The 14576-nt window shown below is 42.4% G+C and overlaps 2 protein-coding genes across 2 annotated transcripts in view; one reads left to right on the forward strand and one right to left on the reverse strand.

Moving 5' to 3' along the window:
• The window catches only part of LOC139200967 (DENN domain-containing protein 2A), a 33399-nt gene extending 28355 nt beyond the window's left edge, over positions 1-5044 (reverse strand). Inside the window, exon 1 of the mRNA XM_070830157.1 lies at positions 4917-5044. The gene's annotated coding sequence lies outside the window, so the exon portion shown is untranslated. The remainder of the gene's footprint in view (positions 1-4916) is intronic.
• A 4229-nt stretch (positions 5045-9273) lies between these two features.
• Positions 9274-14575, forward strand: adck2 (aarF domain containing kinase 2). The gene is made up of 9 exons (XM_070830112.1): positions 9274-9440; positions 9539-10565; positions 10694-10840; positions 11126-11254; positions 11460-11555; positions 11686-11964; positions 12534-12662; positions 13197-13250; positions 13614-14575. The coding sequence occupies exons 2-9, from the start codon at positions 9678-9680 to the stop codon at positions 13752-13754; spliced, it is 1863 nt and encodes a 620-aa protein (XP_070686213.1). The 5' UTR covers positions 9274-9440; positions 9539-9677; the 3' UTR covers positions 13755-14575.
• The last annotated feature ends 1 nt before the right edge of the window (position 14576 follows it).

Genomic DNA, 14576 nt, shown 5'->3' on the forward strand with positions numbered 1-14576 from the left:
CCAGACTAACAAAGCATGCAGTAACCTTTTCCCATTTTGCTTGGAATCCTCATTATAACATGGCAGGCCAAGCCTAAATCAGCAAGCTGTACAGCCACATTACAGTTACACTTTGAACCCAGATGGACTCATTCCTGGCCAGACAGCAGCCATCCCCGCATAAGTTCTTCTTTCAAGCTGGGGATGTCAGGCGAATGGTAGATGCATGTTCATGTGCAAGTGCAGTATGTCAGTATGTAAGTATGTGCACGCACGTGTTTGTATCCATGTGTCAGTGTCATGCTCTGGTTTTCCATGTCTGTGTTTGAGTCTGTCTGTGCCTGATTTTGTCTGTTGTGTTCTGGAGTGTGCACGTTCGGATCTATGCCACCGCCACACACTGCCAGTGGGCACGGGCTGCAAAGCCAAACCGAGCTGGAAACACTGGGCTTTTGGATGATCTTCATCAGCATCGGTTTGCTGTTATGATTCTCCCTGCCCACATCTTACAGTCGGCAATCAAACTGTAGCTGCCTCTGTCTTTGCCACTCTGTCGCAGACTGAACTCCGCTAGAGATTCGCATTCTTTACTGTAGTCTGTGTAAACAACGCAGCAGGACAGGCATTCATCCTGCCATGTCCTGTTAGATGTCCCAATTAGAGTCACAGCAACCATTTTTTCTCAAGCCGTGGTCCGATTTCTTTTTGATACATATTAGACATTTAGCAGAGCAAAGCTGTCAGACAGAGCAACAGCTTGCAAGCGAGAGGCTATAAGAGAAAGAGTGTGTGCATAAATATGTGTGTGTCAGGGTTAAGGGTGCATCTAATGAAAAAAAAATGGCCAGCTGCCGACTGGATAAATGCCTCCAGTATCCAGTGTGATGGTATGCATTATCCATGCATGTATGTATGTGTGTTGGTTCGACTCTTACAAGGACAGGGTTACGGGTGTCTATGATGGTATGCATTATCCATGCATATGTGTGTGTGTGTGTGAGAGAGAGAGAGAGCGGGGGGGGGGGTTAGGGTTGTTTTTCATCAAGACTAAACCCATGGCCATCTACCAACATCACAGACAATACCCGCCACCGTATCTTCGAAACAAGAGGAATTCTTTCACCATCACCACAGGACACATTCTTTTTGAGTGTGTCACTGTGGTAACAACAGCAGCTCGGGGACGGCAGGAGATTGGCCTGGTGGGGTCTTTAGGTTGCAGGCCGCCCTGCAGAGTGCCTGTCAAAAGCCAGTTCCTGTAAGAGGAGGGGAGGATGGGCTGTAACCTCCTAAAGCCCTGCTGTCACTTTTCTGAGCAGAAGAGAATAGAGAAGACAGATGTCACTGGCTGCATCCGCTAACACGCACACATGCACACGCACACACACACACACAATATGTACATACGATTTATTATCACTTCATTCGGGAAAATGTCATCAACTGAAGTTAAACAATGAAAAATCACCACGGTTTCCATGTGTTCACATGACTACAGTAATTTGTATGCAGACTTCTGTATATGTACACACATATGCTACACATACACGCTAAAAAATGTGCCCATAAACACATACACTAACACACCCATTGTACATATTGGTAAAAAAATTTAATGTAAATCACCTCTATGTATGAAACAGGCATCTGATGAATAACATTCTTGTAAATTGAGCCCATAGCGTCAATGTGAAGTTAAACACTATTTTCCTGGATGAATTTGCCCTCTAATGACTCATACTAATCACTGATTTTCAAGCTTCCAAGAAAAAAGTAACAAGCTAATTCAGTTGTGAGAGATGACGACTTGTCATGATCCTAAACATCTGGTGTTTGAGTTTCCAGGAGTTTTCTTTTCCCCATACAAGGCATGCAGACAAATAAAAAATTCCATTAACCTCCACTGTGTGGATCTAAGACCTCATGTGTTGCATCTGTTGATATGTCAGGGTGTGTTTATGTCAGTGTGTATCCTTGAAATCACAAGTCACAAAGAGCGAAAACATAGATGAAGAATTCTATGAATATGAGTTTGTCAGTGTTTTGGTGTGAAAGACAGAAAAGAATGAAAGAAACAGATGAAAATAAGCAATTAGAGAAAAATACCCTGAGAATGAATGAGTGTGCATCAGGGAGTAAAATGAGTCATTCAGAGAGGAATACTGAGGCGGTGAGAGTGTGAATGTTCTGAGTGATGAATACAAGGTTACAATTACTCTCTTTTCCACCACAGTGCACATTGTCTTGCACAGCAGTCATGCAGACAGTTAGCCTCTGCCCCTGACTCAGAATGTAAACAACTGACCCAATCTGACAGACCACTGTGTGTGTGTGATAGTAACACTAGTAACACACACACACACACACACATACATACAATGGCTCCACACCAGAGCCCCTTTACAAGATTGCAGCCCACTTATTACAACCTTGCTGACTAGCAGACAGACGGTCCCTGTATCTTTATCTCCAACTCTATAAACCTTCTCTTCACTACGCCGGAGACTCAGCCAGTCTCAATTCAATAAACTCTCAACCTTACCCAGTTAAGTAAATACAACCTGAAGACCGGCAGACACAGGAGAGCTGAGGAATGTTGATTTGTGGTCAGTAAAACTGTTCATTCATGCCAATAAGAAAAGAACACTGGATTCAAGAGGCAGTACAGAAAATTGTCCCAAACCGAACTCGGGCCTATTAAATCAAATGTTCCTGTGTTGCAAGTTCCATGGATCGTGCTCTTGAGTTGAATGATTGCTCAGCAGGCTGAAGTAAAAGGCCTCAGGAAGCTGCAGAGATGGATTACGTTGGCTGATTGATAACCATCTCTTAAGGGTCACTGCCTATAGGACACAGCGGACATTCCTGTTGCACTGTGGTATGACATGCAACAGAGCATCTGCTATCTCAGATGAAGTGATATAGTTGAGTCACAACACACAGATACACAAAATATAATGATGTGCATCAACCTTAAAGGTGCCATGCGGAGTTTTTGACTCCTAGTGGTATAATAGAGAGATAATTTCTTGCAAAGAAATTTTTGTTTGTTTGTATGACGAATTGTAAATGTATAAAGGACATATTGTATCTGCGTGCCAGAAGCAAAAGTATAACATTTTACATTTTTACTCTGGTTGCAGTGGACAATAATGATGTGGACATTCATACCTCAACTGGAAAACATAGTGGAAAACATTAGCTGCTAATGTGGTCTGTACATTCACTTGCCAAACTGGTAAATAAAACTGCTAAAAAAAACACACCATGTTCATTGAAGGAACTTTTCAAGAAAGCTACTAAAAGTTGTGCCTGTTTCCTGCAATTCCACATTTGGCCAGTTGGTGATGGTAAGGCAACGATACAGCAATTGTGAGAAGAAGAAGAGGAGGAAGTTGGTTTCGCAAGTTTCACAAGATTTCCAAACATTAAAAACTCTTTGTAAATGAAGTAGGGAATAATGTTTGTTAGGCCTTAAGGGTGCCTTCTGATCAGAAATATAACAAAGTCATGTTTGATTACAATGAAAACTCCACATGGTGCATTTAAAGTCACACAACTATTTTTTGTGGATAAGCAACATGAATGTCATAAATTGTCATTTATATTTTTCTTGGAACTAATCAAGTTCTTACAGTAAGCTACATTTAAACAGCCATATTCTGTTTATATTATGGTGGAGTCTGAGTGGTCAGTGGTGTTTCATTCACCCATGCATTGAGGTAGTGCTGTTTTCTGTTTAGCCACTGTGGCTGTCGCTGCTTCAGCTAATTGTCCAATTTATCTAAATGTTCTGAACAAGCTGCTGGAAATTCAAAGTTAGTATTTTCAAGGGCACAAGGCAGAAGGTGGTTAAATGGGGAAAGGTAAAAACTGTCATGATCTGTCTTCAGTATCTTTATCTTTCATTAAACTATTAAGGTTATGCCTCTAAATGTTCACTGGCGTCCCATTCATATACTCACTGTTCCTGTGTTCCTGTACAAGGCACACTGTAGAACTTTCAATCCCAGCAGCGCAGTTTTAATGGCTGTTTGTGAATCTGCAAACAAATTGTTATTCCTAATCCTTGAAAAGCTGACTTTCCTGAGCCACCTGAAGCTAAACTCCTCTGTCTTCCCAGGGGAGGTCTCCACCCCTGCCTACCTCCTCACAACAATACAGGCGCTGGGACTCTGCATGAAGAGGTGTCTTTGTTCACAGTGAAGAATGCTCATCTCATTTATCCTCTCCTCTTTTCTCTCTCCCCCACCACAACAAGCCGGTTTGGAATGTGATGGTTTTAGCGCACACTCTGAATGTTATCCAAATGGTCACCGAGCCATCTATCTACACTCATTTAATAAGGAGATGAGAGGTGACAGCCATTGAGTGTGTGTGTGTGTGTGTGTGTGTATGTGAGCTCACGGGTGCTGAAATACTTCAGTGAGGTACAGACGAGTCTCTTGTGGGCAGCAGTAATGGACTTGGTGCAGACAGTTTGAGGCTGGCTACTTGAGCAACACTCAGACATACTTTAACTGGAGCCACAGCAGTCCAGAATGAAACACAGCTCAAATAAACACAGACAAAACCCCATCCGAACATGTACCATCCATATTGCTTTAAACAACCATAAACACTCTGTTCATGGACACACACGTGCACCCTGACACATTCAAGGTCACGCGCAAGCATTTACATTTAGACTGCACAGAATATGTGGGAAGGATAAGTAGGTGCACGTGCATGAAGATCCTCAAACTGGATAAATGATTTTCCAACTGAGCAGATCACTTTGATTCATCTCTATCATTGATGAAAAAGTGTAGAGCTGTACTGAAAAAAAACCTAACTTAACTAACTTTGTTTTAAGAGAAAAGAATAAGAAGTAGAAGAAGAAAGCATGCAAACACACACACTGTCACACATGGACACATTTAAACTCTTCACATTACCTCTCTGAGCTGGTTGAGCCCTGATGAAGTGCTCCTTGAGTAGTTTCTCATTTTGCGTAACCTGACTCCGCAGAAGACAGCATCCACTTGCATGGTTCCTTTCCTTCAGAGTAGTTTGTCTTTCCCCCCCTCTCTCCCTCTTCCACGTTTTGTACACCCCTACCCCTGCCTCCGACTTCTCTCACTTTGCATAGCCCCTGCCTGTACCTCCCACATATACACACAGAGACAAGGACACAGAGTGCTGCTCCAAGCGCACCAAAAGTTTGAAAAAGGCACAAAGTCAGGGAAATCCCTCCTTCCGTCCAGCCTCCGGGCTAAAATGTTTACAGCTCCTTCTCCACTCTCAGCTCTGAAACACACTCACTCACTTTGGTCTCCTGTCTCTCAATGACGCTGGCTCCTTCTCTCTCTCTCTCTCTCTCTCTCTCTCTCTCTCTCTCTCCCCCCTTCTCAAACTTTTCCCACCTCTCCGTCCCTCATGCCGCCCCACTCTTGCTCTCTTCCTCTCTCCTTCTCTCTCCACCCTCTCCATTTTCCATCATCACCCCACTCCACATCCCCTCCCACCCACCCAAAACCCCCACCGCTGAACTAATCTGCAGCTGGCTGGGCAATTGGAGCCCTCGTTGCCGGGGAAACTGAGTGTCCTGCTAAAAAAAAAAAAAAAAAAAAAAGGAATGGAGCAGGAAGGGGCAAAGCTGAGCCCAACTGAATACATAAATAAAAGCCTCCTCCGGGAACCAATTAAAGAAGCCCAAGGGCCGCTCTTCCTATTTCAGTGAGGGGACAACATGTTCATCTAATTTATCTGTGCAAGATTTTGTTTACTGATTCGCATGTGCCAGTCCACAGCAACAACAACAACTGTAAGTGGTGTAGAAGAACAAGCGGCGTGTGCTGAATGCTGTGTGTGGTGAGACTAAGTGTTTTCAGACAGAAAATGGTTTGGCAGTGTTCAGGTTGATTACCGCTGAACTCTGCTCAGTGAGAGAATACAAACTGGGGAGTCCAGCTCGCCATCAGGCCCATGGCTGCAGAGTAGCTTAATGGTCCTGTGGAAAAAAACAGAAAAACGTGAGAGAGCAGGAAACAAGGCTGGACATGCATACTGATGACCAGTGTGATTAATAATTGACCTGTTCAAGCCCTCTCTGGCAAGTCCGTTTTTCCAAATGTGTGTTTTACGGACAACCAGAAATTCTAATTTGATGTAAGAGTGCATGTATCAAAGTGACATCTCAGGTATTTCACTTAAAAACATTGTTCTATACAGTAGCTTCAGTGAAGCTTCAGTGATTCAGTAATTGTTTAATCTTTTAGGTCATTTTACATCCTCGACTTTCAGTTTGTCACAGAATTTGCTTCTATTCTTTATATTTCATACTTGGAAAGTGGATACCCCTTGATTTTGTACTGTTGGTTGTGCAAACAATTTGATGATGAGTCTTCGTGGCAGCCCAAATGGGTTAGACACAACATCACCAAAGCCTGTATAATCTGATGCAATTTAACACAACAGCCATGCAATAATACTGCTGTACATTAGCTAGGGCTATATGAAGTTTCACAAAGGTTGATTCAGCACTGTGCTACTTTGTGAAGCCCTAGTTCCCAGTGTACATTTACATACAAGCAAAACACTGAGGGCTTTTAGTGGCTTTCCAGAGCTTTTGTTCAAGGGTGATTGCATTTGATCGCATTGGATTCTGAATTTACCCATGATACCTGATGCTGCCAAACTGCGTGGAACGAGATTTATTTTACTTCGAAGGTTTGAACGCGAAATTCATGAGGAGTACTGGGAGCAATTGAGTTTAATATTGCACAGTGCGCATCAATAGGTACAGTATGTTCAAAATGCACGGGGCTACGTGTGGTGAACTAACCTCAGTGAGAGTAGCAATAACTTATCTATTCTAAATTTCACGTCAGTTTAAGTACAGACATGTTATTAGCTAAAAGAAAGTGATCATTATGCAGCATTTTAGAGTTACATTATTGTATAATTGGATAATCATTGCTAATGCATGAACACATCAGCAGTATTTCAATGTGGTAGTGTGGCTTTTATGCTGTTATAACCACTTTATCTATAAAAATGTGTCATATTTTATAAGCTGACCATCAAAATGATCATATGTTTTGAGCATACAATCTGGTAACTACAGTGGTAAAATAAATGTAGTGCACTGTAGTGGACTATACCATCAAATGGAAAAAGAATCTCACGTAGGTACAGTATTTGTGTAAATGTATTGTACTTAGTTACTTTCCACTGCTAAAAGATTCCCAACTGCACTAACAAGCAGAAGAACATAGACACACAAGTATGAAAACTGTATATGCACACATGATTGGGTATAATAAGGCTAAGTATCTCCATATAAATGCATGTATAGGGGCCTCAGCTGCTAACAGCGTCACCTCAGCTGAGGAACTATCCTGCTGACCTCTGAGCCCAAACCCTGACCTCGCCTTTGAAATGCAAGAGTGATCTAAAAAGCCTGGCTTGCCTGTCAATAGCTCTGGGGGGATCAGGGTGGGAGGTGGGGGCCAGCAACATCTGTTTGGCGTTTATCCTACCTTATTGTGTTGCTGGGTCCTCTATCAGGCCTACAGCTGGGATCCTGGGGGCGTACTGAGCCCACTGTCCAGGGGACTCGCACCGTGACTGGGAACATGGCCGGGACAAGTTCTCAGTCCTTGATGGTGCGTAGTGGGCTGTTTGCAAGACCCCTGGTTTAAGCAGAGGAAATGACAATTTAAAAAAAAATCAAACCCATGGTGTGTTTTGCTCCCTGCCTCGTTCTTTCCTTTATGATCCAGAAACAGATTTTACCTCTTAAGTTATCTCACAGGAACACGATTCAGGAAAACACAGTGTCCCATCAGGAAGCACATTTTAATGACACTTCCATTAATGCCCAGACCACATACTGTAAACTCTGTTCTGCCTGCAAAAGTACCTATCAACAACTGATCAGCCACCTAGAAAATACTTAGGCATTAAGTTATATAAAATGTCTTGCAAGGTTACAGATAACATACTGTATGTATGTCCTTGTGTCCCATATTTCTGTGGTGTCTCTGTTTGTTGTACCTGAGAGAAAGTGAAATTACTGGTCAAATAGTCAATTTACAAAAAATGTATTGAAAACTGTTCATAGGCGATGGATTTTTTAAGACATTTTTGAAGAAAAAGAAGAAAGAAGTATGAAATGGAAAAGAGACACAGTACACAAACTTTTGCAAAGGATACTACAATATGTTGTCCATGTGAGCTACATGGCGCGCTATCTGAGTCATTTTAATTATACTGAAGAAAATGTATGAATAAGAGATAGGTATCTCGTCCAAATGTTAATAGTGGGAAAAAAAAGCTATCACAAGGAAATAGGGTAAAGTGGATCCCTCTCCTCTGGAACAATACATAGAGATAGTAGAGGAAATCTACATTATGAAAAAATAGACACAACATTGTGAGAAAAATGTGGGAAATGGACATAATTCAGGACCCAAAACACTGACAAAGACTACGACAAAAGGGCGACTGATTTTGTTCATGAAACCGAGAGATTAGAGGGACTAAAAAAGTTCCTTTTTTATAAGTTTTGTTTGTTCATTTACGAACAAAACAAAAACACATTTTTTCACAGCAGATATTTTAATATGTGAGAGCAGGAAAAGTTTTAAACAGTAATGAAGGCTGTATTCCATTTGGATGAGCAAATACTACATGCTGGCTCGCTGGAGGGGCTTTATGAGACACTTAATGGAACAGCGCCATCTTTAATGTTAATGTTGTCTTTTAACTGCTGGAGGTAAAAACACCTGCTGTGAAAAAGGTCTGTAAGCCCACGACCATCTAAATTATCATGTTCATTCTTGCATCCATCTTTCCTCCCTTCATTTCCTTGCTGCTTGTTTCCTCCAAAAGAGAAGGGGAAAGACAAACGGAACGGGCACCCAGAATGACGTGTGATATGTCTCCATCTACAGGGCATTTGGCGTCTGTGCACTTAATTGCAAAAAGTATACCATTCTTATACATATGAGTATATTATACTCATAAACTATTTTATACAGCCAATATGGATACCATGCAAAGCATGTCAGGGTTATAGTTTTAGCAGTAGTTAGCATAGTAGTTAGCTAGGCCTTTAACGTACCGTGAATCATCCGTGAAAACTTCGTCAGTCGGTTTTGTAAAGCATCATCATTTTTAGACAAAACAAGACACTTATGTTACCTGTCAGAGCTTCAAAAAAAAAAAATATGGTGACTGTGCGCCTTTAAGACGAAGCCATGTGATGTCATCGGTGACACTTCATACCCGGAAGTGAATCGTCCGTCATTGCAATGTTTTCATCGGTTGTTCTGTTTCCATTTGAAATGAATGATGTTTTCTGACTGGTACAGTAACCCCAGCTGAACCATGAAATGTCTCAGTTGTCGACAGTGGAAAAAGAGGAAATCCAGTCTCCTTTTGTGTAAAGGAAACTACAGTAACCGCCGCTGACCGTAAGTCAAAGGAACGCAGTTTATTTGTAGTGAATGGTAATGGCTCTTTTAGCTAGTTTAACATAGCATTAATCCAGGTTGCCTCTCTCTTTTTAAAGGTGGAATCCCAGCCATAATCCTCTGGATGTTAACATGGAAATCACAGGGGTTTACTGATGATTTTGCGAAAGTCTCACAGTACAAGACAGGCACATGTGGAGCTGCTGACCTCCTGGACTCAGCTAACAGCCATCTGACATGATGACCGTGATGGCTTTCGGAGCGAGAGCAGCCCTTCTCAACCTGAGGCACGCTTTCCAGAAAGGAGGCTCCCTCACCAGAACTAGACTCATCCAGAACTCCTCCAGGACATGTTTCGTTAAGAGAGGGCAGATCTTAACGCAGATACCCAAGGTTACTTTGCTGTGTTGGGGTGCAGTCAATGCGTCATCCATTGCAGCCAGTTGCCAGGAAGCAACTTTTTCATCCCGAACCGCAGACAGAAAGTCTGTAGCCAAAGTCCAAGTGCACAAAGTTATATTTTTCCTCCGCCTCAGCTTACGTGCGTTGGTGCTGCTCCTCAAATTTGGCCCCCTTCTCCTCTTCTCCCCCTTGGCTCTGATGTCCTCTCGCTGTGCAGTGCACTGGCTGGATGCCCTGCTGTGGGTGACCGAAACATCTGGTCCCACTTTCATCAAGCTGGGGCAGTGGGCCAGCACCAGGCGGGACATCTTCTCTAAGGAGTTCTGTGAGCGCTTCTCCAGACTCCACGTCAAGGTGAAACCTCATTCATGGGCTCACACCAAGCAATGTCTCAGGAGGGCTTTCGGGGAGGCCTGGAGGAGGGTGTTAGTGTTTGAGAGCAAAGAGCCAGTGGGTTCGGGAAGCGTGGCCCAGGTGTACAGAGGCTGGGCGAAGGTGGACCAGGTGGAGGACCAAGCCTTCCAGTCGCTGGTGGAGGAGTTGGAGAAAGAAGACTTGCTGGAGGCCTGGGAGATCCCTGGTCTGGGAGGAGTGGCCAGCTCCTTGTGGCAGCTCTGGACGGGCAGTAAGGAGGAGGAGGGCTATGAGGAGAGAAGTCACCCTGAGGGGCAGCACGAGGAGAGCAGCACAGATAAGGGGCATATGATACCTGTGGCTATTAAGGTGTGTGTGTGAAAACCACAGTTTCTGATTGATCATTCTGTCATACCTACACACGTATATATGACATACTGTCCTGCATTTCTTAGCTTGTCAGCACAGGCTTATAAATGATATCTGGTTTATTACAGGTGGTCCATCCAGGCGTAAGGAGTCAGGTGGAAATTGACCTGCTGCTGATGAAAGCAGGCAGTTGGCTCCTGAACTGCCTACCTGGGCTCAAGTGGCTCAGTCTGTGTGAGATAGTAAACGAGTTTGAGAAGCTCATGACCAAACAGGTAGGAATATTCAGACCCCCCCCCCCCCATTTAAAGTAATAATGAACAATTTTCAAAAGTGCATATCTTACTTGTTAAATTACACACATGAGCCGATTTGTCTTTTTGTGATCAATGAAGACTCCTCAATTTATTTGCATTTCTGCATTGACCTTGTAAACCAGTGTGTCTGCATGTAAAGCATCACGTCATATTACGTTTTAAAGCATGAAAAGAAATAACGACGTGGAAAGCAAGCTGGAGGAGTCTAATCGTTTCAGTGATGCGGCTAAACTTTTATTCCAGATTGATCTCCGTTTTGAGGCCAGAAACATGGAGCGTTTCCGTGAAAATTTCCGTGATGTGGATTACGTCAAGTTCCCAACTCCGTTACGACCATTTATCACCAGGACCATTTTAGTGGAAACTTTTGAAGTGAGTGCAGAATGATTTAATATCTATGATTCTTCTGATTGAAGGGATTCAGTGATAAATTGGTAAATATACGGTGCAAGCAGGTCACACATGTGATACAGTGTTATTTATAGGTAACAGAAGTATTCTGGTTGAATGAATATCTTTTTAGTTCCTCATAAATGAGGCCAACAGTGCTCAGTTTATGTTCAAACTTTTTGTTCAGGAGAGTGAGCCCGTATCCAAGTACCTGAGCTCTGAGATTCCTCAGGAGATGAAGAGGAGAATAGCCAGGATGGGAGCAGACACCATGCTGAAGATGGTGAGATACATCAGCGTCTCCCTGTCTGCACTTGTTTAAACAAAGAATATTTGGTTTTACTTACGACTGTATGTTCGCTTTATATCTCTGTCATTGTTACATTGTCTCCTTCTCCACATCTATATTCCAGGTTTTTGTGGACAACTTCGTCCACGGGGATCTCCACCCCGGGAACATTCTGGTCCAGTGTTTGGGGCCTCCTCCTGGCTCCAGCGACAGTGCTAGTATCTCAGGGGAGGCCCATGGTAAGACCACCCTCACCGACTTGTGGGACACAGTGGTGGTCAGCATCAGGCCAGATCCGTGTCCTTTCCAGCTGGTGCTGCTGGACGCCGGCATCGTAGCCCAGCTCAGTGACCATGATCTTGCCAACTTCAAGGCTGTCTTCAGAGCTGTGGTGCTGCGTCAGGTAATGAGGGAAAGGATACATACGTGAAGTTTTCCATGCTGAACTATGGCGGTAGGATAGCCAAGTGGATAAAAGGATTGTACATGTAGAGCACTGGGATTCAAGCATGTAATTATATTCATCCAGACTTTCAGTGAAATTGTGCATAGGGAAGATTCTCTTTTTAAAACTCTCATATCGGTTTAGTTTTTATTTTTTAAGGGTTTTATTTTTCGGTAAATGTTCGGGATCTTTGCAACAGCAGTTTTCATTTATGTTAATGAGTGCATTCCTTATTCTTGAATGTGCTTTCTTGAATGTAAAGAAACCTTTTTGTAGACCTTTTCCAGATCAGGAATTTCAGGGATAACTTTGTGTGAAAATCAGGGAATATTGGCATTGACATGTAGCAGAACATATTTTAAAACCTGTTTTACGCATTTCTAAATTTTAAACTTTTTCCCTGCAAATTTAGTCAGCCTTTAACTCCTTAAAAATGCTTCTTGGATAGAATAAATATCCAACAAGAAAGGAGCGCACTCTGTCGGTCAAAGAAAACCTCCAGCTTGGTTTGGATTTCCTTTCTTCAGGGTGAGCGAGTGGCGGAGTTGTTCCTGAATCATGCCCGGGCCAACGAGTGCAAAGACGTGCCACAGTTTAAGAAGGAGATGGCCCAGCTGGTAGACCAGGCCCTCAGCAGCACGATCTCTCTGGGGAAGGTACAAACCTAGATTTGTGTTTCTGATGATGATGATGATTATGTTACTATATTCAACTGTAGAGGACATTGGAAAAGAAATTGAATTTTGGCCATCATTCTGCGATTGTTATTACAATAATACACCCTGGCTTGATATCTGTTTTACTCTGCTCCTGGCTTGTGTTGTGTGCTACTAGAGCGCTCATTTCTGACTTAATATACACTATTTGGTTTTATTATTTTCACTTTATGTCCTGTTCTCACGGTCGCTGTGTAGAATGGAAACCTGTGTGCAAATTAAACAAAGTTGCCTCAGTGGTTGCAATGCTTTCCAAAGACCCTCCATTCTTATCAGAAAACCTTCAAATGAAGGGAGTTATTCATGATTATATATGCTATTAGGAACTTGGGTTCAAAGAGGAAAATTAACCAAACTATCAGTTTAACACTGACAGGTTTTCCTAGAAAATATTCCATTAGCAGGAAGTTTGCCTGTTTTAAATGTCTGATTACTATTGACATGTTTTGTTGACTGGCTTTTTTATGTTTATAGATCCAAGTGGCTGACTTGCTCTCCAGAGTCTTTGGTCTACTTATCAAACACAAGGTAAAACATCACGAGGTTGCATTCATTACACTCATCTTGTCCAAAACCCTCCTCTTTGAAGCGTAAGCTTCAGTCACACTGCTGTTCCTGCGGTCCTAATAAGGTTTTCTTAAGTAAGTTAAGTTTTAACAGTTTTATCTTGGGGAAAAAATTACGATAAAATGTTCTTCTTTGCGCTGAGTTGCTGCTTTGTGGAGCTTATGAAAAGGCTCCACAGAAACAATAATGATCTGATAACTGTTGCAGACAGATGGCTACTGTGCTATGAGTTTTTATGCCACACTTAACAGACTGAACTTAAACAGTTAGATTGAGCTCCGTGACGCGATCACTTACTGATGTCCTTACTGATTGTCTCTGTAGGTGAAGCTGGAGAGTAATTTTGCGTCCATTGTGTTTGCCATCATGGTCCTGGAGGGTCTGGGCAGGTCACTCGACCCGAACTTGGACATCCTGGAATTGGCGAAACCCCTTCTGCTAAAGAACTGTGCCTCACTGCTCTGACACTCGCACATACATACACACACTTCTACAGAAACAGCTCAAGAACAATGCATCACACACAGACAGGCACACACAGCTACAAATTCCTGTATACTATATACATATATAAATCGATACATACAGTACTGTACATGTGTTTAGTGTACCCTCCTAATGCCACGATAATGGTGGTCTACAAGCTTACAATGCAAGATTCCACAGTGGATCATACGTTCACCGTCTCATCACTACATTTTAGCAGTGCTGACGCCATAAATACCTCACTGAGTTCTACATTGGTGATGTTTCGACTTTCATCGCCGTTGCTCTTGAATTTTATCATCTATGGTCTGGTTTGTAGTACGAACATTTCACCCACCTAAATCCAACCCTAAGGCACCTCTAACAGAGCCTAATGAACTAGAGTATATGTGTTTTATATGAGGCACCACTTGTTTATTGAGTGTTAATGGAGTCAGACACACAGATGGCACCGGAGACCATTTGTAGTGATAGAAGATAGAAAAGAAAATACAGCAAAATCCCTTGCTGGTACTTAAAAGCATGTTTTTTATTTTTTTAACGACTAATATTGATCTCAGGATGTCTTTTATCACTTCACCTTTTATTGCATCCTAGATAATATTGTCTAATGGACCATATTTGCTTCAGTGTGAATCACAATATACTGTTGCATTTGTTCTTATAGACAATGTCTTATGTATGTTGTAGACAATATGAAGTCTTTGGCTAATTGTTCTCACAACTGACCCATATCTTTTAACTTTCCATTCAAATAGAAGGAATACTTTTATGAATCATACATAAAGTATCAATAAAAAA

The sequence above is a fragment of the Pempheris klunzingeri genome, chromosome 5 (assembly GCF_042242105.1).
Source record: "Pempheris klunzingeri isolate RE-2024b chromosome 5, fPemKlu1.hap1, whole genome shotgun sequence".
In the NCBI taxonomy this organism is placed as follows: Eukaryota; Metazoa; Chordata; class Actinopteri; order Acropomatiformes; family Pempheridae; genus Pempheris; species Pempheris klunzingeri.